This window comes from Arvicanthis niloticus, chromosome 4 (genome assembly GCF_011762505.2).
Source record: "Arvicanthis niloticus isolate mArvNil1 chromosome 4, mArvNil1.pat.X, whole genome shotgun sequence".
NCBI classification, from domain to species: Eukaryota; Metazoa; Chordata; class Mammalia; order Rodentia; family Muridae; genus Arvicanthis; species Arvicanthis niloticus.
Window position 1 is genome coordinate 62,939,789 of NC_047661.1, and position 27,281 is coordinate 62,967,069.

The 27,281-nt window shown below is 39.8% G+C and overlaps 1 protein-coding gene across 1 annotated transcript in view; it reads left to right on the top strand.

Annotated features, from left to right (window-relative positions):
- The window catches only part of Dchs2 (dachsous cadherin-related 2), a 211,581-nt gene that overhangs the window by 171,901 nt on the left and 12,399 nt on the right, over positions 1-27,281 (top strand). The window contains exons 14-17 of the mRNA XM_034500570.2: positions 6,866-6,979; positions 15,617-15,828; positions 17,875-18,026; positions 26,128-26,258. Coding sequence (XP_034356461.1) covers positions 6,866-6,979; positions 15,617-15,828; positions 17,875-18,026; positions 26,128-26,258 — 609 coding nt within the window. The remainder of the gene's footprint in view (positions 1-6,865; positions 6,980-15,616; positions 15,829-17,874; positions 18,027-26,127; positions 26,259-27,281) is intronic.

The window sequence follows — 27,281 nt, forward strand, 5'->3', positions numbered from 1 at the left end:
CTACCTCAATTTGTTATTATTGTTTCCCTTTAAGATAATTTTCATTTATTCTTGCATGTATACAGTATATCCCATTCATACCTACCCCTCACTTCTCTGTCTATTTTTCTCATGATCCTCTCAGGTTTACATCTTTTTAAATTTTAATTTCTATTGTTATCATGATTATTTAAACCCACTGAGTCCAATAAATATTGCCTATATATGAATGGGTATAAGGTTATCTACTGGGACATGGCCACTTACTCCAGAGTTAAGTGACTCCCCACCCACAGGAGCCATTAATGGCTAATAGCTCCTCAGTTGGAGATAGAGTCTAAGAAGCCCTCCCTCACCCATGACTCCATCTGCATATCTAGGGGAGGATGGCCTTGTCAGGCATAGGTGAGAGAGGAGATCCTTGGTCTTATGAAGGCTGAACACCGAGTGTGTGTGTGGGGGGGGAGGAATTCGAGGGTGGGGAGGAGGGAGTGGGGGGGTAAGTGGGGGCACATCCTCATAGAAGCAGGAGAAGTGGGGATGGGATAGGGGGTTCCTGGGTGGTGGGGGGAATGGGGTAAGGGAATTAAATCTGAAATGTAAATATAATATCCAATAAAAAAGAAAAAGAAGAAAACAAACAAATAAAAAAGAAGCCCTTCTTCATTTATGCTGGGATTATTATCTATTTTTATTTTATGACTATATGTGTACAATGTGTGCCCATGGAAACCAGAAGAAGGTGACAGATAGAACTATAGCTACAGTTTTAAGCTGTCATGTGAGTGCTGGCAATCAAACTCTGGTCCTTTGCATGAGCAGCAAGTGTTCTCAATCACAGGACCATCTTCAGCCCTGTATGGTAGATTTCTTAACTGGCTTGATAATGTAAAGGTAACCTCATCTCATTTTTTTAACTTACATGAGATTTCTGCCTTAGGAGTGGGACTTTTCCACAGTGTGATATACAACGTTGTGCCAGTTTTTAAATATGAAGAATAATCACTGTGTGGATTGAAATAGTCACATTGAGATGACAGGGCTTCTCTGTGTATCCCTGACTAAACTCACTTTGTAGACCAGGCTGGCCTTGAACTTATAGAGATCCCACTACCTCTGCCTCCCAAGTGTTGGGATTAAAGGTGATGCCACCAGCACCCAGGGACTTAGTGATTTTTAAGACCTAGGCTTCTCAACCTTGTTGCACTTGCAGACACCTAGGGAGTCTAAAAACTTACTACTGCATCTTCCCTCTATCCAGTTCAGTGAGTATCTTTGAAGGTAGACCAATCCAACAGTGTTAATTGATGGAGGCTCCCATGTGATTCCAGGGGGAAGCCAGGGTCAGAGGAGAGAGGTGAGAAGTAAATCTAAAGTAACACCACTATTTATCTAACTTCTGCTCCAAATAGCAAGTGACTACTCACCCACCTGCTTTTTAACTTTTTCTCAAATGCCATCATCTTAAGTGTGGTACCCAAGTTTTCCCATCTCCACCTCCTTTGTAGATGCGCTAATTCCTCCAAGGATTGGCATAAGCCTTATTCAAATGAATGCTTATTATCCTCTGTAGAAACATCTCTTGTGGTGATTTGGTTTTTCTATTACTGGTCCAGTCATTTTATTAGTATAGGTCTATTCAAAAGTTCTATTTCTTTATGATTTCATCTTCATTCTTCATATGTTGTAGGTTATGAGAAATATGTGTTTCTTCTAAGAAATGTAATATGTTGGCACCATTGTTCATAGTTGTATTAACTGTCTGCTATGGTAGTAATGATGTCTCCTCTTTTGTGTCTGACTTTGGTTGAAAATTTTGTCTCTTTTGTTCTGTTAGTCTAGCTATGGTTTTTCAATTTAGCTGGCCTTTTAAAAGAAAATTAAAATTTTTACTTTCAATGATTTTTTTCTATCATTTCAATGTTTTCCAATTCAGCTTATCCCTACTCTGATCTTTATTATTTTTTCCATCAAGTTTGGCGTTGCTGTGTTCTCCTCCTTCCTTGTGACATAACAAGGTGGCCTGCCGTTTCTGTTTCTAATGTAGGTGTTCTCCATCAGTCACTGCTGAGAGTCATTAGTACTGCACCAAACCTTTTATTGTGTGGTCTTCTTCTCATCTCAAGCTATTCTCTTTCTAATTTCCTTTTATTTCTTTCTTGGCGCTTCGGTCATTCACAGATATGGGGATTTCCTGGCTTTCCGTTTGCTAATGAGATGAAGTTTCACTCTATAGTGGTTGGAAAAGATACTTGTTATGATTTCTATCTTGCCAAATTCATTACGGTTTATCTTGTGATTTAAACACGAGTTACCTAGAAAATATTCTGTGAGTACTTCAGAAGAATGTATGTTCTGGGACTTGGGGATAAAGCTTTCTGTAGATGTCTAGTAGACTTGTTGTCTATGGTGTTATTAAAGTTTACTGTTCTGATTTCTCTTCTGTCTGTTAGATGGTTGAATTATTTGAGGTAGAACACTGAAGTCCTCTCTTATTTTTAGTTTACTATTTCTTACTTGAATTTTGGCAATGGTTGACACAAACATTCGCACACACACACACACACACACACACACACACACACACACACACACACAAACACGTCGCCAGATAATTTTAGTCTTCTTATGCTTTAATTCACTGCCCAGTGTCCTTGCACATTTACTTGAAGGGCTCTGTTCATTCTATCATATGAGGCAAACGTAGTGGTCATGAATTGCCCAGCTTCTGTCTATCTGGAAATATCTGCTTCTATTTTATTTATACAGGGCAGTTTTGCTAGATTTCTGATGGAATTGAATGTCCAATAATTGAAACTTAAGAAAAAAGTTTGAAGAAAATTCCAATTGCTAGGTTTTGTTTCTTAGGGAGATTGAGACTAAGGAGCAGTCGTTAGTATATTTCCCAGAAGGTTTCACAAGAATTGAAATTGCAATTTGGAAGTTATAGGACTCCAGGAAAGCTCAGAGCAAGAACAGTCACATTGAAATAAAGGATATTAATTATTTTATTTCACCACAGATAAGCCATTCCCCAATTTGTCATAGATCAGCATAAGTGACAACAAACATTCATATGGAAAATCAAGATTACAAATTCCTGGTGGTGGCGGTGGGGCAAACCAAAATGTACAAACCTTTCTAATTGGGAAATTATAAGCATAATCATAAGAAGACACTATCAGAAAAAGTTTCTGAGGTTTGCCAGAATCATTTACCAGGTTGCTGGACAAAGCCTTCCTGTACAAAGCCAGTTGGTAAAAACCAGAAGCAACTGCTCTCGTTCAGATGCACACAAATGCCCCCTCCCACTAAGCATACAGAGAAATGTGGCACAAACAAAAGAATAAAAATTTAAAATCATATAATTATTCTAGAGAAATTCAATCAATACATCACAAGGAAAAACAGACAACCAAATAAAATCAGTAAAAAGTTATTCATACAAAGAATCAAACAAATATTTTAAGTCTTGCTAATACTACAAACTTAATTGAAAAGTTCACTAGGGAAATTCAACAACAGATTTGATAACGCTGAAAAACTGGTGGACTTGGAGGCAAGCTATTAGATAATAACAAAATGAGACTAGAAGTTTTTAAAAGTACAACAGAATAAGTGGATACCATCAAACTAAACAGTGTATTTATTATGAACGCCATGCAAGAAGACAAATGCAGAGGCCTCCTTCAAAGAAGCAGTGGTCAAGAACTTCCCAAATCTAAAGAAGGAACTAGAAATACTAAATGTGAAAAGCTCACAAAGTAGATTTAGGGCAAAGCCAAAAAGCCTCATAGCAAAGTCATTAAAATCAAGCTGTCGAATAGTAAAGAACAGGAAATTTCAAAGAGTCATGGGAGAAGAGGAATTTCACCAAGCAGGCTTCTCCGCAGGGACATCAGGTGTCAGAAGAAGGCTGAAGAACACACTCAAGCCGTTGAAAGCAAGAAATTGAAATCATCCATAAAAGATACTGGAACTGGCCAAACTGTTCTTTATAAATGAACCATTTAAAATGCATGCTTCAACTCAGCCATTGATAATATTTTTATTGCTTATGAATAATGAACAGTACTCAAGAAGTGCTTGTGTACACGTTTGTATATTATGTTTTCAAGTGAAAGGCTCATTGGCAATTTTCAGAGCTTGACATTTCTGCCTTGAGATGCTTTGCACAGTCATTCAAGTTTACCTGTATATGCAGAGAGAAAGGCAGGTTAAAAATGTGGCGGTAAGCAGGGTCTAGAAAGGTCAAGGCCTTTATTTGCTTTTTATTAGAGATGGTTCTCATTTAAACTTTGTCAGAGAAAGAAAATACGTAAATACTTGTGGCTCTCTGAAGACTTTAGCATCCAGCTTGAAGGATTTTTGTTGAATGAATTTTCTCTGAGTTACAATTCCATTTGACACTGTAAACATTTGATTTGTAACAAAATAGGAATTTCCCCACTACATAAGGGAGGCCATAGGGATACTTTCCAGTTCTGTAGTCATCACTGGTTTTTTTACACAAAAGAAATATCCTCATTTTTTTTTGTAATTGGGCATGGAAAAAGCATTCTATCCAAGGGAGAAATAAAGGCCATGATCAAGGATTGTACATCTTGTCTGTACAGTTGTTTGTCTTCTGAATGACATCCTTATGAAGATGTGGCAACACGTTTGCAATAAAATTTCCTGTACTTACAAATAAGTTGTGTAAGGAAGTACAGAACTGAGATCGAGTACCATGGTTGAAGTGCACTGTAATATGTGTGTGTGTTTATGTGTGTGTGTATATAATTTATATTATAAATATATATTATTTATATTGTTATTTATATATTATTTACAATATATAATATCTATATATCTATATCTATATCTATATCTATATCTATATCTATATCTATATCTATATCTATAATTTGAATTGGTCCCTAGAACCCACATTTGAAAGGAAAGAACATATATATTTATATGTATCATATAAAAATATGTATATTTAATAATTCTATATTTATATATAGAATTATATGTGTGTGTGTGTGTGTGTGTGTGTGTGTGTGTGTGTGTGTGGGCATGTGTGCCTACATCAGCTTATAGAAAAGGAAGGCAGTGTTGCAGGAGCTACCTGCCTGCTGAGGTGAGGTAGCATAAGCACCAGTTAAGATGCAATTGAAGTATTCTCAACACTTGCAGTGACCCAACTCTATCATCATTATTTGATTTGTTTCTTTGTTGCTAAAAAAAAACTTTGTAACTGGTTTGGAAAGGAGAGTCATTTGGAAATCTAGATGGATGGACTTTAAACTTTGTCAGGCTTTCTGTTAAGTGTAACATTTCTAATGAGTGTGATTCAGTCTGTCCTGTTGGCATATGCCTCTGAATCCCAACCAGGAAGGACCTTGAGGCCAAAGGTTCGCAAGCTCTACAGAGCTACAGAGAGTTCAGATTCAACCTGGGTAACTTAGTGATACCCTGCCTTTAAAAAAAAAAATGCAGCTCAGTGTTTGCAGAATGTTCTGTCTTGTGTATGCAAAGCCATGCTCAGTTTCCAAGGACATCCTTCCTACCAGTAGATGTACAGAGAGGCATAAATTCTGCCTGGGTTTTACTAGATTTTTTGCCTTTTATCAAAGTCAGTTCTCACTGAAGTTTTGACTTTACAAACTTGAGTGCTGAACATTAAGAGGATCCTAGGTGAAAATTCTGTTTGTTCTCGGATCTTTTGTGTTTTTCTATTCTATTCCAAAAAATTACATTTATTTATTTTATTTTAAGATCTGGGGAGAGGGGCATACATGCAAGAGTGTGTGTTTGTGTAAGCATGTATGCACATGGTGTATGTGTGTGTGTGTGTGTGTGTGTGTATGTGTGTGTGTATGTGTGTGTGTGTTTATGGCAACACATACCTCAGCATATGTGTGGAAATCAGAGGACAATTCTCTAGAGTCAGTTCTTTTCTTTCAAATGTGGGTTCCTGGGATCAACCCGGTCTGTAGTCATGACAGCAAGGGTCTTTACCTGAAGAACCACCGCCTCCACCCTCCATGAAAAAAATTTAAGAGTCTGGGGGAAAATCAGTTTACCCTAATTTATCTTTTTCATTGTTACTGCTGTCAAGGTGGGTTTCAAGCTGTGTCCCTTAAGCTTGTGCAGCTAGCTTCATGTGTCCCATAGGAAGAGATAAGCATTTGTCCCAGCTGAGGAAACTCCAGTGTCTTTTCTCTTACTGTTTCCTCTTTCCTTCCCTCTTTCCAAATATGTTTTTTTTTAAATTTTTTTAACTTCTTTTTTAAAGAAGTGTGATGACTGGAAAGGCTACTGGAGACTTGTCTTTTTAAAAACATACCACAATTGTTACTCTATCCCTTCACTCCTTTCTGTGATTTTATGTAAGTATAATCAAATCTTCCCCTCTAGTATCCTGATGCTTTCATTTGATGTCTCTGTTTCAACTGACTCAACAAACTAAACCCTTTTCAGCCACACTGCTGTCCTCCCAGAATCCTCTCCTGTCAGTTCCTCATGTGGCTGCTTATCCTCCATGGTCCTCACACATTTTAAAGGAGGGTCTGCTTCTCCTGCCCCAACCATACTTTCTATCCTCTCCCATTTCTCTCCTTTCAGGGAAGTCCACAGAATCCGAAATGAACCTTGAATATATACTGTCTAATAGTTCATCCTCTGTCTTCTCCCAGTTCATAACTATCACAAGGATGAAGTTCTCTTGTTTCTTGTCCCTGTATCCCATTACTCAACATGGGACATGGCTTGCAAAGACAGTACAGTGACTGTCCCAGGAATAGACAAGTGTAAGAAGAGTAGGCAGATGATAACCAGTGTTTGCTCTTGTGCTTCCATAAATGTACTAATGTTTTTTTTTTAAACCCTGATTTTACAGGTACTTCTGTTGTGACTGTAAAGGCTTTTGCTCCTGTGTCAATTCCAGACTCCATTAGATACTCAGTTTTTAGTGGGAATGAAGATGGAGCGTTCTCCCTGGGCTCCAACTCAGGTAATCCCTTCCTACCTCATGACAGTTTTATTTTCTGTTCACTTTACTGGTACTGCTGATAAGTCATTCTGAAACTTTCATAAGAAACAGGACAGAAGAGGGTACAGAAAGAGCACAGGAGCCAACGGCTGGGGAAGAGGGTGGTGAAACGCTGTCTTCCAGACATGGTGCGGTTGTTGTACTCATGGGCTCTCAACAGCTGTGGTGTGTCCACAAGACCTGCACAACACTGGGCCTGTCGGCTGTCTACCATGAACAGAGAAGGGGTTCATGGTGCCTTACCCCTGCACTGGGAGCTGGAGGCTGTGGGAGGGGGAGTTGTTTCTTAGTGGTGTGGCCGCTAGCAAGTTGGCCTTGCTCCAGTCAGGAATCCCCACCAATGCTGATGCAATCAGCCCTAATTTAAAACATGGTGATTCTCAAAATGAATAACAGTAGGAGGGAGTTTTGTTAGGAATATAGGGGACGAGTGTGATCAGAGTTTGTATATATACATGTGTGTGTGTGTATAAAATTGTGAAAAGATAGATTAAAAATTAAAAGTTTGAAATTGTTAGAGATAAATACTTTTAAGGTAAATAAGAATTGTCTTATGACAGCCCATGAGAAATTATGGGAAATGCGAAGCTGTATATTTGTTGATATCTGTAGAGTCACTGAAAATTATGTTCTTATTATTTTCAAATTAGATAGTGTCTATCCTGCCTTTTGAGTTTTTGAAGACGCCTTGCCTTTTATTTATAATTTACCTACCTCTTTGGGAAATTGGAGAAAAACTTAAAACTTAGGGAAATCGTGGGGGCTGAATTTTATTTAAAAAATAAAACCACACACACACACACACACACACACACACACACACACACACACACACACACCTCTATACCACTGGTCTTAGGGAGTTTTCACTGGACAAACCTCTAATTTTCTGCTCATGTGGGAAACTCAAGGACTCATGGGAAGTTTTTCTGTGCCATTAAAGAAACTGCTTACAAATAGGGTGCATGTTAAACTTGGTTTTAGTATGACTGTGTATATGATGTGAGTGAGCACCAACCATTGCAAGCATGGAGACTGGGAGCTATCGACTACCTCCTTGTCAAACCTCAACAAGAATATTTCTAAGAATTTCTGCATTATCATACAGCTCAGCTGTTTCATTTGATCTATCTTGTGGGGAAAACAGAAGAGTAAGTTTGTTTGAGTAAATGTCATCTGGTCCAGGGTTGGGCCATGATTGTTGCTCCACTCGGCTTTCAGTCAGTGTTCTTGCTGAAATGTGCTAGGCACCTTCATTTCTTTATCCTCCATGGAGCAAAGGACAGTGCAGCAAACATCATACCTTAAGTTTCTCGTGGTTCCAGAATATGAGGCTCTGGGTGAAGAGCTGAAATTGAATATATTTAGAAAAACAGGAAGAATAGTAAGGTTCCCACATTTCTGCAGGCTACCCAGCTCCTTCTCCCATGTCACTCTTATGAGATTCAGGCATAGCCTACAGTTTTCATAACTGAGCAAAAACAAACTCTACCTGTCATTAGACCAAAGAGCTGACCCATAGAAGTATGTTTTGTGACAAAACCATGTTGAAATTTACCTGAAAATATTTTGTATATAGGTTGAAGATGGAATGATAAAAATACATGTAATTTCTGATTAGACAATGGAAATATAAGAGCCCCATTCGTTTGTCACCTATCCACCTATCCCTTACCAGAGGCTGGGTGTGGTGGCACCCACCCTTAATCCCACCCTTAATCTCAGCTCTCAGGAGGCAGGAGGATCTCTGGGAGTTTGAGAGCAGGCTGGTCTAACATAATGAGTTTCAGGATAGCCAGGGATTTTCTCAAAAAAAAAAAAAAAAAAATAGAGACCAAAACAAGTAAACAAAACAAACACAAATAAACAACAACAACAACAACAAAAAAACAACCCACCACCAACAAAAAACCTTACTGGACCAGGAAGCCAGTCTGGGTCCCTTCTGTGTCTGGTCAGTCATTTTCTTCCTTTCCTTTCTTGTTTCTTCTTTTCTACATTGTGCTGTGGAGATTTGGGTAGAAAATATAGCCACTGTAGAATGTCTATATTAAGGAGATTAGTGTGTGCCCCTTGGGGTCCAGTTCTTTTACCTCAGGTGATCAGCATCCTGGGCTGCTACCAGCCATCAGGTTGTTGGCTCATGTTATTACTTCACTGTGTTTAAATCCCTACCAGTGTGATCTGTTGGCCTGAATGAAGCATCGGAAGTCATGCTGTGTTCTCTTCTGTGACTGGATGATAGTAAAGCTCTGTACTTGGTTATAGGGCCTAAAAGATTCTACAAGGAAGGGCAGCAGTGAATGCTGCATGCCTGTCACCTTCTTGTTTCAATCAGCCTAAGAACTTCATACTTTTACTTGCTAAAAGAAATGCAATGATGCTTTTAAAAAAATTGACAGCACTGACATGTACTGGAAATTCACTTTTGCCTTTTAACTTTGTATTGAGCATATGTATAGATTCTAACAGTTTTCTGAACATACAATAGGTAGTCATTATCTGAAAATGATTTTTTCCTGTATTTGTTGGGAAGTATGTTCTTACTGCTCTCTCCTCAGTGGTGAATGTAGTCAATTTAACATACATACTTAGAAACTAACATGAGACAATACCCCGTTCCTATAATTGAAGAGACTTGTAAGTCTCTAGTGCTGAATGCTCCTTTTCTCAAAGTATATGCTTTTATTGGTCATAGTTTTGAGTTTTCAGATTTGGCACAATTAGCGTTTTAAAAATAGAATCAGCTGCCTTTTAAAAATTAATATCCTGGTTTTCTTCGCTCCCTCTTCTTCCTCCCTCTCTCCCCCTCCCCAACCAGCTCTCTTTCTCCTTAATACTTCCTCCCTCCATTTACTTCCTCCCCCCTCTGGCTTCCCCCCTCTCTTTTCGTCTCTCCTCCTCTTTCTTTTAACAATATTTCTATGTAGCCCAGACTGGCCCCGAACTCATTTTCCGGCCGCAGTCTCACAAGCACAGATATTACAGGTGCATGGTACCACATTCAGCCTGGGCAATGTTTTTAAATTACATTTCAATGTTTTTAAATTACATTTCAGGTATTGGGTTTTTTTTTTATTGAATTATTTCCTTGGTTAGTTCAGACTTGGGTAGTCTAAACCTGGATATTCAATCTTTGCTTTTGATAGGCATTTTTGCTAGGTTTGTAATTCTTGACTCAGCTCATGTCTCTTATGGAGAAAAAGCCCTGCTTCCCTCTTTTGTTGCTATACAAAGTCAGGCACTTTCTGAAAACCACTTGTCTGAATCTTTTGTAGAACTCCAATGCGACAGCTGCTGGGCCTTAAGCCTCTCTCCTGCACCCCATTTTATGTTTTTACATCTTTGTCTCTTTGTTTCTTTGTTTCTCATTTCCCAGAAATTCTCTGGCTCTTTTTGCTTGTTGTGAGTCTTGAGGCTCTGAATGCTTTTCCTCACAATTCTACTGTACCACCTTTTCACCCCCAAATTTAATTCTTCAGAGTTTTTAACATGCATAGCTGAAATTTTCAGGGTGAGTCCTGAACCCTGACGGCCCCAGCTAGCATTGCTTGGCCACCCACCCCCAATATGCCAATTAAAGAGAAAAGAAATATTGGAAAAACAGCAATAGATTGTTCCGTCAATGCGGTCTCCCTGGGAAGAGGAACAAATAATGGAGCTCCTGGGCCCCTTGCTGAGTCCTTGGGGTTCTGACCTGAGGTTCCATTTTAAACATACGGCTAGAGACATAGCACCAACCATCAGTGACTTGGCTCTGCCTTGACTTGGGTCTGTGAGGGACTCTGGGTAGTTACCACAACTGAGTAAGCCTCTTCCTGAGAGGCAGGTTCTTCTTGCTGGCATGGGGCTTCAGCCTCCCACTCCTACTTAGCGTGGGATGCCCGAGGGAGACAGTCATTCTTTGGGGTCCATACCCAGAGTCTGGAATCAATTGTGTCTCTGGGACTATCTCCTTTCCTGCCAGAATAGTTCCATGGCCACTATAAATTTGAATTTAAGGTAATGAAAGGTCAGAACATATTTTTCCACTCCCTTCAAACTAACATTAGGGATATATATCTGTATGTCTCTATATCTATCTATCTATCTATCTATCTATCTATCTATCTATCTATCTACATAAAAGGGCTCCTGCTGGGTCAGATTTACTTGTAGCTCCTGTAACCTTCTGTGGGTTTTCCTCATTTTGTTTCCTACACTCTGCACAATTATGAGAGATGTTTCTAAAGGCTTGAGCAAAACGTCTAGGAGCTGATACAGGCTTTCCATACCTGCCTCCCTACACTCTGGGTCTCAATGCATCTCTCTAGTACATTCTAATTCACACACAAGGGCATGCACATGCATGTGCAACACCATGATACATACATCTTACCAGGTGTGTGATTATAAAAATCATTTGAACATGTATTATACCATACTGCTGTCAGCAAATGATTTCCAAAACTTTGATTATGATATAAAATGCAACTCTCATGTGACTTTTGGCACATTATCATTAAAATTGTGCCCCAAAGTTGCTAATGTAGATTTTTCTGGATGTGTGTATTCTAAAAATGGAAAACTTGTAGGAATGATAAATCAATAAAGTTGATCTCTAAAGCTGCAGTCACGTTCCTAAAGGATAAACATGGGATGAGCCTCTGATCCATAGTTGCAAATAAAGGGTTTACTTTTGTGTTTAAATTTCAAGTCACTTCGGATTAAAAACACCCATCACAGTTTGAGGCTGTGGGGATTTGAGAATTTGACCAAGCTGGGGCATATAAATAACAGATGGCCCCTCTCAGGTTGTTATTTAGTAGACTGACATAAAACAATGTGATCAAGCAGTCAGTGCTTCCCAGGCACAGTTGTAGCAGAACAAAGTTTAAGCATTATGGGATAGCATAAACATTTGTTCCCTTCTGCTTTGGGTTTGCGCACAGATGCATGCCCGCCGTGTGTGACTGGCTGGAGGAACCTGATTATGTTATCACGTCAGTACCGTTTGAAGAGTCTTAATCTCATTTGGATGTGTATTTTGCAGCTTGGATAAATCTAGAGTGGTACATACCTTGGAAAATCTTGCTGTGGCAGTTATTCTCACGCTGTTACACCACTGGCAACATAACATATGCACAGAATTTTCAAGGTGGCATTTGGGAGCCTTCTTCGTAAGATAAAGCAGGCAGCTGTCTGCCCGGGTGTTAGCCACAGTGTTATAGGGCTTATACTACACTCACGGCCACAGCTGCAATGTTTCTGAGAAAAATGTACATATATGACACAAGGCAAAACATGAACTTAGTATGTGTGCCAGCCTGGGTCATCTCATAACTTGCACAAGAGTGTGCCATTTATCATGTCCAAAATAAAAACCAAGCCAAAAGCATAAGGACTGTAGATCCATCCTGTGAGGCGGTGGGCTGTGAGAAGCAGCTGGGTGCTTGGTTGAGCACGAGCTTGGAACCCCAGAACCTTATTGGACGGCAACCTGTCAGTTTCTCCCAAGAGCTGCCGGCTCAAATCCAGCTTCCACGTGTCTCTCCCATAGACACAGCCTCTCACTCCTTCTGCCTCCTGGCTCTTTTATCAAGCCTCTATGTCTCTTCCTTTAAGGTTTCTTCAAAGTTAGCCTTTTTCTCCTTCTCTACATTTAAGATTCCTAAGAAAAACAAAGGGGGAATGCAGGACCTCTCTGCCAGAGCACCCAGACGCCACATGACAGAGCAAGCCCTCCCCCACTGCTTCTAAACCTGCCATTAGTGCTTCTTCTCCCCAACAGGAAGACCCACAACAACATTTCTGTTTTTCAACGAAAAAATTTAAACGTTTCCTTTTCTCCCTAACAGGATCACCTAAAGCAACAATGTTTATGCTTCTCAACCAAAAAAATTTTTTTTCATGGGTTTTTACAGGCTTTAATGTCATGGTGGATGGTGGATGGATCTGGATGCATCCCCCAAAACTCAGGGCAGACCTGAGTTAAATAGGGAAGGAGAGAGAGGGGGGAGGGGCTGGGGAAGAATGCTTAATTGGCTTCACCCTCAGGCCTTCAGGTACCTCATTAGTATGTAAATCTCTCTAGGGCCTGAGGCCTGTTCCTTGTGACTTGTTGGCCATAGACCTCTCTGTGGAAGGGGTTGTTGGAGGGCTGAAGCTAAATGAAAAGAACCAGGGCCTGGGAGCAGAACTGAACTCCTGCCATCCAATAAGGTTCCAGGGTTCCAAGCTCCTGCTCGCCCAATCGCCCAGCTGCTTCTCACAGCCCACCACCCAACACCATCATCCCACATACAATTACCAAAGGAGCAACAAGTCTTTCACTTACCTTCCATTTTGATTTGCACTACAACCAGCACACGGTCTTCCAGACCACACTAACAACTTGTTACTGTGTTTCTATGTTTTTTTTTCTGTACAAACAGTACATGATAGTGTGATCTGGGGAGATTTATGGCCCCACCCCCATCTCAGGCTTCAACCCCCACACCCCATGCAACAGAGCTTTCTGAAGACTTGCCACTTTCACTGCCAGTCACAAAATGCATCTCAGTGACTCTGCAGCTTCTACAGTGACCTTAAATTCTGGCAAGGGGGACTGGCTACAAGCAGATGTGGTTTGTGAAGGATCTAAATTAAGTCTGGTGTCAAAAATGGCAGTGGATTTCTGACACTCTAAATTGGGTAGTAGAGTGAATGGAGAGATGGCACAGGAGTTTAGAGCAGAGGCCTGGAGTTACAGTCTCAACTTCCCTTCTGGGTATGTTGCAACTGCTTGTATCTCCAGCTCCAGGATGTCTAACAACCTCTCCTCTGTATACATTACACTCATGTGCGCTCGGGCACGCACACACACGCGCACACACACACACACACACACACACACCTAGTAAAAAATGTTTAAGTTCTTAAATTTGGTAGGATAGTTCTTAATATAGAATATAGATTTCTTCAGAATTACAATGCATGTGCCTTCACACACCTAGAAATTCACATTACTAAATCCTCCTCTTTCTCCTCTTCCTCCTCATTCCCCTCCTCTTCTTCTTCCTCCTCTTCCTCCTCCTCTTCCTCCTCCTCTTCCTCCTCCTCCTCCTCCTTCTCCTCCTCCTCCTCCTTCTCCTCCTCCTCCTCCTTCTTCTTCTTCTTCTTGCCTTTTTTTTCAAACCTATGCCACTATGTCATCCTGCAACAGACACACATAGTAGAAATCACACAAAGGAATTTTTTAATTTGGGCAAGAAATGTGAGCTGTGGCATTGTCCTCCAAGGTCCATTTCTGTATCCTGGTTCTGTGCTTTCTGTGAGAGTGTGAGAGTACTGAATGCTGCCCGGTGAGCTAGGTACTGGGGTTATAATGAAGTTTGAAAGCCAGAGATAAGGATCAGTGCTTACCAGTGCAGCCTCAACCAAGGAAAAGTAACCAGACTGAAACCAGGAGGCATAAGATGGCAGGATACTTATCAGAGAGAGGGAGGAAATAGGGAGTAGAAGTGGGAAAAGATAACAAGCCAGGCTGAGATAGGATAGGCTTGAGCCAGCACACCCCTGAAATTTAAAGCTGCTTCATCATTGGTACACTGTGAAATCCACTGACAGGTTCTGTGCAGGAGAATACCAACTTTCTTGTCATTTCACAATGGAGCTTGGATCCTTGGGGAAATCAGTTAAGCTGCTAATGCTTAACTTAACTTATGCATGGGTCAGGGAGGGAAACGCAGGTAGTGCAAGGGAAAATGGCAGCAAATGAGACAGAAGAAGATTTAAGAAATGTTTGAGGGTTTGAGGGAGGGCTCAGTAAGTTAAAGAAAGAGCCATGCAATCCTCATATGAACCTAAGTTCAATTCACAGAACGGTCACAAAAAGCCAAAGGTAGTGTACTTGTTCACACTTGTAATCCTAACACTCATACTGTGAGAAGTGCCAAGGCTGAAAAGCTGCTGGAGGTTTGTGGGCCAGCTGACCTGGAGTACATAGGACACCAGCAGGGACAAGGGAGGCCATGCATGTTCAGCAAGGCTCAAGGCAAGAACCAGCTTCCAAAAGCTGTTCTGTGACCTTCACAAGCAGACAGCGGCAAACCTCCCCACAATGAGTGAATGAATACATGGATTAAAAAATGTTTATAGCCGGGCAGTGGTGGCGCACACCTTTAATCCCAGCACTTGGGAGGCAGAGGCAGGCGGATTTCTGAGTTTGAGACCAGCCTGGTCTACAGAGTGAGTTCCAGGACAGCCAGGGTTACACAGAGAGAAACCCTGTCTTGAAAAACCAAAAAAAAAAAAAAAAAAAAAAAAAAAAAAAAAAAAAAAAAAAAAAAAAAAAAAAAAACCAAAATGTTTACAAGGTAGACTTTGCAGACACTGGAATGGGCTAAATATACAGATTTGTTTTTTGTTTTTTTGTTTTTTTTTTTTTTATATGAAAGATAACTTAAGCTTCCTGATTCCAGTTATTTACCTACAAATGTTAGAAATCAGCAAATATCTGTAAGTTCTCTGCTTTTTCCATAATGGCCCCAGTCAGAGCACATGAATCAGTGGTGATCTGAGGCATTTAAAAATAACATCATTTTTTTAAAAATTCTTTCACCTTGGGGCTAAAATCAGGACAACTCATCGTAGAAGAGCCTAGATTGCTTGATTTTGAAGTGAGGAGTGAGGTGCAGCTCATCATTCTTGCTGAGAGCAATGGGCATAAAGCCTTCACCAAAGTAACAGTGTCCATCCAGGATCAGAATGACAATCCTCCACGCTTTGCACGAAGTGTATACCAAGCATCGGTGTCTGAAGGACAATTCTACAATGCTCGTGTCATACAGGTAACAGAATGTGTGTGTGTGTGTGTGTGTGTGCGTGTTACCAATCAATCAATGTATGTCAAAGTACCTATGACCCATGACCAACATGTAATTAAGTTTTAACAGTCTCCAGGACATGTTCAATGGCTTGGATGGATCTTTAGACTGTGGGAAACCTGAAATTCCTTTGTTCATTCTTCATTGATCCTGAGCTCAGTTTCCTGACAGCTGTTTTCTCTGGGGACTCTCTGAGTACTAACAGAGACTTTGTAGGTCACAAAAAATGTCTGGAATCCCAGGTAAAGACAGAGGCAAAGCAGGGCTCCTTCTTCTTGATGAGGACAGCTTGGACTGCAGTTACCAGAGTGACTTCTTTTCTTCCTGTTTTTACCAGGGTTCCGTGGTCTGACACACATCTTGCTGAAGTCTCCACAGTGGAGAAGGATTTCCAGCATACTAAAAGTGCTAATACCCACCCTGGAAAGTCTACTATCTGAATCAAGCTTAAATATACAGCCCTGGGGGCGGGGGGAGGGGGGGCGGCATGATGTATTTTTATTTCTTCCCCTTTGGAAATTAATTTCACTGTCTGGTGATCTTAAAGGCTTCTGTGGCCTTTCTGTACCATAAAGCTGGCTACCAAGCCCTTCTGATGAGGTCCAGTCTGTTCCTTGTGGTTCTCAGCTTCTTCTGAGAACTTGGGTAGAAGGATGAAGGATGAACTGAGACATAATTAAGAAGAAAACCAGGGACTCAATATAGGAGCCCAAGAGATGACAAGGGTTGTGAGCCAAGGCAGAGTCACGCCAGATATGAAGAGCATGAATTAAAACAGTGTAATAATTCAACAGCTTCCTAAAATGTTTGATATAACAGGTTGAGTGATTGAAATTCAGCACAGGAAAGCCTGCAATATATCCCCATGGGAAATGTTGTAGACCCATTGTTCTGGCCTGAACACTACTTTGAAAATTCACCAAATAAGCCATTAGGATCATAACTTATTAGCACTATGATAACTTAGCACTAAATCTAAGATTTAACTCACTTTTCAAAGGTTCCCTTGAATTAAACCTTCACTATAATAAAAAAGCCTTATATTGGCCTATTATATAGATAATACTTCAATCAGGTAAGAAAGGCAAATGAGAACTAGAGGTGTGTGGGTGACTGGGTAGCTTGTTAGATAAAGCACTTGCTGTGCAAGTGTGAGAATAGCAGTTCAAAGTCCCGGAACACATGTAAAATAGGTGTGATAGCCTGCTCCATCCTTAGAAGGGCACTCATGGGGCAATCTGGCTAGCTGGCTAGCTAGACTAGTTGAGTCAGTGAATTCTAGGTTAGGGGAAAATTCTAAATAAAAAATAAAATCATCTAATGTCAACTTCTAGCCTCCACATACATATGAGCACAGATGCATAAACATATACATACCCATGCAGAAATAAAAAGAAAGAAAAAGCAAGCGAAGACTTGCCATTCAGTGTTCAGAGTTCCCTGTAACATTCAGTTGTCTGTCTGGAGCCAGCATGAATCCATGGCAGAACTAGAAAACTGTACAAGCATATTAGAAATTTTCCAGTTGCACCCAGTTATAGCTCAAAACACGTGAGTGCCATTTTGGAAATATTTTAAATGAATGTGTAGACGTTTTCCCTCCCATTATCTAATTCATTAAAACCCAATTCAAGTGTCAGCTGAATGTGTTGGTGCGACCATAAGCCAGTAGTTTTCAATCTGTGGGTCACAGCTCCCACAGATTGAAATGACCCTTTCACAGAGGTCAATTAAGACCATCAGAAAACACAGATAGTTGTTATGACTTGTTAACAGTGGCAAAATTACAGTTATGATGTAGCAATAAAAATAATTTTATGGTTGGAGGTTACCACAACCTGAGGAACTGTATTTAAGGTTCGAATCATTAGGTTGAGAACCACTGCCCTAAGCATTGTTTTTAAAATGCATTTGCTAATCTCTGTTCTTTGCTAACATATTTCTCAGAGAAGCAGGCTCAGATCACATTACAGTTTAATCCTTTCCAATGGAAATATTGATTTCTCACAGGTGTCTGCTACTGACATGGACGGGGTCTTGAACAGCCAGATTGAGTATTCCATTGTTTCTGGCAACCAAGACAGAGCCTTCTGGATCGAGGAGCTGAGCGGAGTGATAATGACAAACGCCATCCTGGACTATGAGTCCACCAACTCCTACAGGTGCGCTCAGGTTCACACGCATCAGAGAACTCTTCCCCAAGGTCTTCCCGACGAGCCTTTGGGAAAACTCTTCTTTCCCCTTTGACCCAGCCTACAGTCAACCTTTGGGCACATTCATATGTCTTAGAAATTATTTGCTATTTTGAAAAAGTAACTGGATCGGATCTGGAAGTTGATGCGCACTCTTAAGAACCAAGGGAGAGACACTCAAAAGACAGTGTTGGTGAAGTGTTCACTGAGTGGGAATGCCCTCTGCAAATGCCTTTTGTTACTTTAAACACAAAGAGATGGATTGACTGGCATTCTTTTGTGTAATTCTTTATTCTTTTCTGTTTGAAAGCCCAGCCCTGTCATCACAGTCCTTGTTGTGGGACCATGGTCCAGCAGAATGATCTTATTAAAAGCTGAAATTTGGCATTAAAGATCATGGCCTAGCATCTGAGAGATGCCAGTCTCAGTGGCTGGCTGCAAGCCTGCTCCATGTTTTCAGGGGTCGGTGTTAGTCAAGTATAGTTTACATACACATATTTACAGCATCTCACTCAATAAAGCAAGGGGCTCTAAGAAACCTAAAGTGGCCATAAAGGGATATTCCTTAAAGAATGATGGCCCCTACGTAGAACGCTATGAAACCAGTCTCTAAAACCAGGTCAGTGGTAGGATAGGGTGCGGGACCTCTTATTCAATGAATTGAAATAAAAGTAAACTCAGAATTGCAGAAATGTCACAGTGTGCTTATTTAAACAGAACAGGGGCAAAGGACAGAATGCACTGCAGAGGAGAAGCCAGAACATGGGAGAAGGGAGGTCCTCCAGGCTCTTGATGGCTGCTCAGGTCTTCCTCTAAGGTGTTAAGAGAACGAGAAGTTTGGTTACTAAGGGGCCTCAGTGAGGGTGGTTCTCAGCTTTGATTGATAACTTCCATCGTATATTTTTCTACTGTGGATGTCCATTCCTATAACACATCTGATTTTATTCATTTGCACACCCAATCATGCACGGGCATAAGGTGGTCAATAGAAGATTCTCTTTTAAAGTTTACTGAAGATAATTGTGTCTTGCTGTGCATGCATCCAAGACCATTTCAGGCTGGATCAGCCCCTCAGTTCATACACTGGGAATATATTTGTATAGATACAGAGTACATTTTATTGTTGAAGAGGAAAGACAAATATAGTCTAGAGATGAGTGTATGTGCAACCGATGCAGGTGCAGGTCCAAAGTTGCTGGGCTGTCTTTTGGAGATGAGAGTGTGCGCATGGTAAAGGAGCCAGGCTACCAAGTGTGTTAGTGAGGCAAAAGTGTGTATACAGACTGCAAAACAAGAATGATACAGGTTGCTGAAGTATTCACTATGCTTTCCTGTCTCAACCACGTATAGAAAATAACAAGGGACATCCTAGTGTTCATGCCGCATGACTGGCTGATAAAAGAAACCTTTTGCTTAAAACACTCCTCAGAGAAGCTGTTAGTATTGCTTGTCTTTGGAGATACAGTAGGATAGTGGTGAAAGAAAGCACATCTGTCTTGTTCATATTACTGTTTGGTTTACATTGTATTAGTATTTTGTGGTTCATTCTAAAAAGCTTTGCACATGCATCAAAATAGTTACTTCTTATCTGTGATGGATGTGTTCTGGGATCCTCACTGAAGACCTGAAACTTCCTATTGAAACCAAAATATATTGTTTAATTGTGTTTCTAAATGCCAGGCAGTATAGCCACACATTACCAGAGTTAATCTCCCCTTCCATGTTTTATGCCCTGAAAGATCTCATATATCATTGTTAACCTTGTGGCCTGAGGTAACTAATAAGTAACTCAAGAATTACCTGAACAGGAACACAATTATACAGCTGATTACTGAGATGCCAACTAAGTAACTAAAGAGCAAGTGATATATATGGTGTGGATATACTACACAGGAGAATAATTCACATTCTGGGGAGAAAGAATACAGCAGACTGAAGTGTCATCAAGATACTCCAAATTATAGCTATTTAAAACTTATGAATTATTCATTTCTAGAATTTTCCATTAACACTTTTGGATGTTGGTGGTTGGCCATGAATAATTAAAACTTTGCAAAACAAAGCAAAACATGGATGCAGGGTGTGGCTACAGTGTTTCATTTCACTCTTGTAGCCATTTCATATAGAAGTTAAGGAAGGTATTTTATTCATTAACAATGCAAATTACATAGTTGGCTTATTCTAGGTTGCAATACTAAAATTGAGGATCGAATTCTGACTTAAACTCAATGATTCTGAACTGCAGTCACACTGTTTCCATCATGGAAGCTACAGAACAGCCCTTCTGTTTAGAGGGGGTTGGGGGGAGTACAAAATACTGTGTCAATATTTGAGGCTACTTTCATGTTTTGTGAGGAAAGTACAGTATATTTGTGTGGTTAGGCACTGAAAGCTGGCTTGAATGGAGTATGTTACCGAGTGTATTGGACTAATTAACCACCCTTCCAATTCTGAAAGTCTGATTAAGTGTTTTGTTGTTTTTTTTATTTAATATATTTCAAAATGTTACTTCAAAGGCAGTATTTTAAAGTTTAAAATCTTTCCCTAAGTTAGCAGTTAGGAGATGTTTTGTAATATTCTAATGTAATTACTAAAATTATTGCATTTAATGTATAAGTATGTTAAAACTATTCTTTTGCTTCATTGTTGGCATGGTAGTTTTAAGCATGAAACATTTCTCCTTCATGGATGACTGTAGGTAAATCTCAGCTCAAGTGTTCTTTCAGTGATTGTAAATTCGGAGATCATTGACAGTCTGTTAGGTCCCAGGGACTAAGCACTTCCCAATTGTGATGGCTTCCTGTTTCAGAATTCTTACTCAATGGAGCTTAGTTAGCAATTAAATCTAATGGTTTTTAACTTTTTCCTATTTGCGTCATGTTCCCAACATTTAAATTAGTCCTAATATTTAGAGAGGCCTTTCTCCAACTACGCATGAATAAATTAACTCCAAACTGTGAGAAGCAAAAGCTGAGAAGTTGACTGCTTCTCATCTGCCATAGAAGCAAATTATCTGGGTCCAAGTTATCACATTTGCAAATACCTTCAACTGTACCACTATATATAAGCATACGTGTGTGTGTGTGTGTGTGTTTGTGCACATGTGCATGTGTGTGCATGTGAGCGTGTTTCGTGTGTGTTTATGTGTATACACACATGAGTGAATGTGTTTGCATATGCATGTGTGTTTGTGCATATGTGCATGTGTGTGCATGCATGTATGCATATGTGTATATACATACATGAGTGAATGTGTTATTGTGTGCATGTGTGTGCATACATTGTGTGTGTGTGTATACATACATGAGTGAATGTGTTGGCATGTACATGCATGTGTGTGTGTCTGTGTCTCTGTGTGTGTGCACGCGCCTGCCTGTGCCGGCATGTGCACACACATAGTGTGAAGAATGGAGGTAAGAGGACAGCTTGTGTGAATTGGTCATTCTTTCCACCATATAGGCCCTAGGGTTTGAATTAGGTTTTTAAGCAATGGCTTTTACCTGCTGAACCATATCACTGAGCCTCAATATATTCTTTAATGTAGGCTTCTTCTTAAGCTGAATAAGTTCTTTTTGAACAAGGAGCCCTTTCTTTCTGTTCTCATACATGATTTCATTGTGAGTTTCTGCCCCTCTGCCCATTTCTTTTCTTGTTTGTTTTGATTATTGTTTTTGTTTTGGTCTTTGCCATTTTGGTTGTTGCTATGGATCCTGTTGAGTAAGTGTTCAGGAGACACTGACCCTTTTAAGGTGTTTGAGATCTAGTTTTGTTTGTTGGCTAACTTCTCTGGCATGTTTCATATATATAAAGCAGAATACTGAAAAAGATTAAAGATTGTGGAAGAAAGACCTTGTATAAGACTATCTATCTATCTATCTATCTATCTATCTATCTATCTATCTACCTATATGCATGCATACATACACATGTGTATGTATGCATCTGTTTATAAGGCATATATATATATATACATATATACATATATATACATGTATATATACATATATATTAAACAAGTAAGAAACCAAACATTCTATTAAGTGGCACTTGAGGTCCATTTCTCATGTTGTATTTTTGAATACCTTCTGATCTCGATCTTCTTTCCACAACTTGTCTACACCTATCCCACGACACACTCTATCTTCTCATCTCTTCCAGTTCCAACTTTGTTCATTATCTTTTTTAGCCTTAAGAACTTGCATTTGAAAAGAAAAAATTCCTAGCTATCCTCTCGGTGAAATTTAGGGAAGAAGAGACAGGTCTGAGAAGTCATCTTACCATCTTTCCACAGAAATCCTAACTTTTTTTTATAGCCCTTTCTGGTGTTAGCTGATATTTTTTATTTTTCTTGAAATTTCAGAGTGAAAAGAAAATTCCTGGTAGATACTTGAGATACAGTGGAAAGAGAAATTTTAGAATTTCATCGGTCAACAATTTTGGTATTTTTTTTAAAGGAAATTCAGTGAGATCTTATCTGCTCAAAGGCCTCATCTGAAGTGTTCTGTGGTGAGAGAAGCTTCCCACACTTGGGGGAATAGGAATAGATCTGGTCTTACGATGGGCCTGTCCTAGGTCTGGTCAGTTTCATCACTGCCTCTGCTGACATGGCTCTGTGCAAGAGTTCTGCCACATGAAGCCAGCTGAACTTGCTACAACCCTCAGCTTCACAAAGACAGCCAAGGAGCCTTCCGACAGCTTGAGGTATCCCAGGCTCAGTTCAGAATCACTGCAGCTCTGCTTTCGTGGTCTGTCAGTTGTTCTTCCAACCATCAACAGGCTCCCATTTTCTTGCCTGTTTATTTTGACACAGAACAAGAGATTTCCTCCATATCAAAGAAAGCTCACTTTTCTTTTTGCCTGACTTAGGCATTACATAGGACCCTGAGGTTGTGGCATTATGAGACTAGGGGTGATTGTGACAGTAATGACATAGTTGATGGAAGTCTAGCTCTAATGTCTCAGCTAAAACATTGGATAATGTGGGGAGGAGAAGGTGAAAGGCCTGCAGTTGGTACAAGACACACCAAGACTAAGTTCTCAGCACAAAGGAGATTTATTTGCCCAAAAGGGACAAAAATCAGGGAATAAGAGACAAATACAGGAGACAGACAACTAGAAATAAGAAGGAATAAGGGAGAAAGGTAAAAAATATTTGACACAGAGAGACAAAGGACTGCCTCTGGATAGAGAGAAGACAGACATGGCCCATAGGCAAATGGCAGTTTATAAAGGGATTATGCTAGGATGAGTTGCATTGTTTTGATTGGGCCTGTTTTAGGTGAGACAGAGGGAGCTTTTCTTGCTAGACTTTGAAGGAGGAGATGACCAAATAAGACAATAGAACTTGGTGGCTCGCTTTAGGAATGTGATCTAATGGGTTTGCAAGGGGAAGAGGGAAGGGTAAAAAGCAGTATCTGTCAGTGCTATGTTTGCTATGCTCAGGCCTCCTAGAGCCCTTCAGTAGACAGCAATGGAAAAACAAAATTATGAGTTGATTACTTTCACAAAATATTCCCATATGTCTTCTCATGAAAACAAATCAAATTCTTACCTAGAATTATTCCTATGAAATTCAAGTGGGTTCTCTGCTGCTGTCCCAACTTCATGAGAATAGAAGATAGGAGGATGTGGGCTTCATAAACAGCAAGCAGTGGCAGGTCTTAGTGGAATTCAAAATGGGAAAGAGATAAGGCTTAATTTTAAAATTTAAGACTGGGAAAAGGTAACTACAAGATACTAGTAATGCAAGAGAAATTATGCTTACTTTCGTGATCGCTTCTTAAAAGATAGTCTCTATGTCTGGCTCATATGAATACCATCCGAAATGAAGGTGTTATTCTAATTGACAATACACTTTACAATGTACCTGCTTCTCCCTGGATTTGTATATGTGATTATTTTGTGATATTTTATTGGGTTGTCTTATCTACCGCCCTTCCAACCCTTATTGCACCTTAATCTCTTTCACCCCCCCCCAACAGTAGGTAAGAGAGAAAGAAGTTCAGAGGGGAAAGGGACTGTAGACCTCTTTCAACTACTTCCTGCTGGTTAAAGGGCATTGAGTTACTTGGGGGCAAATCCAGTCTTTGTCTCTTGGATATCCAAGTTTTCTTCTTTCCTCTTTGCTCATGACCACTTGACAAACTGCATCAGCAGGAAACAGCAGCACCTGCCTTTGAGCAAGTGTGCCCTGTCCCTCTTGAGGTTCTGGCATTTATACCCTCTCAAAAGTTTCCAGACTTCCAAATGTCATGCACATTCTCAGAAACTATCTGCAGCTGCCAAAACCATGCCCCTGTTAGAGCATGAGTCAAATCATAATCACCTGCTGTGAAGCATCCTCTTATCCCACACCTGGGATTAAAACAAAAACATATTCACATAACATAACTGAGTTATTAAAGAAATAAAAAGTTTCACTACATGACTCTCACAACACTTATTAGAGAAAAATGAAAAGGGTGGTATGATTAGGTGTTCTGTATGTGCAGCACAGGAAGCATGCCAGGGAGAGAGGGGCCCATTATGAGGAACACAGATTTTGAACTGAGCAAGACCTAAGATTGGATTCTGGATATGCCATTTAATAAATCTCTAACCATGGAAAAGTCTGCAGAACTTAACACTCAACATTCACTAAAGAAAATTGTTAGAGTGATAGGCATCTTCCTAAAGCAACACAGGGAAGATGCAGACAGGTAATCCATCAAAAAAAATAACCATTGTAGCAGGAAAATGTGATGTCTACTATGATCATAAAGGGCTTTCATATCATATGAGAATTCTCACTGGAACTTTGAGCCTTGGAAAGTCACCAGACTGTAAGGACAGGAGCATCAGCCAGAAGCCAGCATTTGGAGGGTCAAGTATATTTGCTTGGGAGACTGAAAGGCTTCAAAACGGAGAGTCAAGTAGATGTTTAAATAAGGGTTAAGGTTTTCAAACTGCTATTGATTTATTTTTAACTGTGTGCATGGTGGCACAGGGAGAAGGTATACACACATGAATGTAGGTACCTGTGGAGGCCAAATGGTGTCAGACGTAATTGTGATCTACAAGATGTGAGTGCTGGGAACTGCACTTAGACCTTTAAGAAGTATACATTCTTAACCACTGTGTCATCTCTCAAGTTCTAAGGATGCATTCTGGGGAAATGGGTGCAGAGACTTGCATGCACTTCCTTATGTTTAGTGTAGGAAACCCCATACTTTTCTGGATTTAGTACAATAAAACTCAAGTTCCAATTTGTCTAGACTTGACTGGTTGTGAAAACATTGAATTTTCCACATTCTATCATACTATTAGGTCCTAGATTCAAATTTGATTACCCTACCTGAGTTTCTTGGGACAGGGACAAAATAAATAACACACTAATCCAAGGGATACTGAAGAGATCGACTGACCAGGCTTGCAATCTGATGATGCTAAGAATGGTGAGAGAAAGGGAGAAGGTGAGGCCAGTAGTAGTCACTATAGCTTGGTTGGTAAAACAATTCACTGTAGCACCACCCCAGGGAGATTAAATCATTCTGTGTGAATTCCATCAGAATTCACTCTTTCTCCTCTGAAGAGTCCAAGCCCGTCATGACCCACTTGCTCCTCCATCATGACAGCAAGCTCTCACAAGTTTATAATGTTGATGGTTTGAAATTTGGATCTGAAAAGTATCCGTACATAGCCATCACTTTGACAGAATGTTTTGTTGGTACAATTAGATGGAAATGTGTAGCAATCCCCATGCAGTAGGGTGGGCACAAGAGTTAGCACATGTATTGTTTAGGTTATTCTTAGAATTTTAAAAACTGTCTCCAAGAAATTGTGCATTTATTTTTACATTGATGCTTCACAACCCCTGGCAGCTTGCTGGAGTTTGTTCTTGAAACTTGTCAAAAATACATAAATTTCAAGCTACCATTCTTGTGAAATAAATTGTAAATGATGCTATTTAGAAAAGGCCACGGGAGAAATAAAAGTCAGTGAATTCACATAAAATATTGAACTAGATTTGATATTTATGTTTTTTATACTTCTAAGATGGCTCATAACATTCTTTGATTCTTTTCCAAAACAGCTTGATTGTGCAAGCCACAGACAGAGGGGTGCCCAGTCTTTCTGATACAACTCTGGTCAAGATACAGGTGATTGATATAAATGACAATGCCCCAGTCTTTCTTCCCTCAGAAGCAGTAGAAATTGCAGAAAGTAAGTGTAACAATTTGGAATCAACTTTTGATTAACTTACACATTTGTCATTATTTTTAACAGCAGGAGTTCTATTAAGTATCAGTTCTCAACAGCCATGCAAGCAAAATAATTTTGTCTTCATTTTATTGAATAATTGTGGATGGTCTTAAGAGAAATATCAAATATCAGGAGATTTAAATCCTAACACTTGGATTTGCATTCACATGGGCTGGAGGCTTAGTCCCTAGCCTCCAACTGTCAATTATTACAGTCTGCTTATATGCAGATATTTTTAAAACACTAAATGGACTCCAGGTAGAAGCACATGCTGTTGCTGTAATAATCATTTCTGAGCATCGAGTTTGTCAGACTCATGTTGTTGATCTTTGCAGGACACTAATGATGATAGTAAAGTTAATTTGATTATGTACAGGGTCATCACTTTCCTCTAGTATAACCCACATTACTGGTAGAGACTAAAAAATTACTGTTTTAGTGATGGACTGTTTAGGGCATTTACTACACAATGACTCCATAGTCTGAGAACCCAAAGTTGTCCCATGGTGAATAGCTACACTAGTAAAGCCAACTTATCACCCTATAGATAAGGTTGAAAACTGTGGCTACCTTTGTTTCTTTCCTCTCTCTTTTATTACCAAATTCTGAAACATTTTGAACATTTTGAACATTTATCTTACTGTCTTTGCTCTCCAAACAAATTATACCAACTCCCTTCCGTAGAAATGTCTCCACATGAGGATGCCGGTAACTATTACTCTATAAACAAAACATATTTCAGGTTTATCTCTCACTTTCAAGATTTTCATTTGTTTTGATGGATTTTGTGCTGTTTCTAAGCACATGAATTGGTATGAAAATACATCAGTACAACCGGTGTGAAGATATCAAAAGAACAAAGTGCGTAAGTCAAAATCTATTGAATGGGACAAAGTGTGATTGGTATTCACGAAAATTTGTCCCTAGCCTTGAAGACTGAAAATTACAAATTCCATACTCAGTAGAATAATTCCAAATATCTTG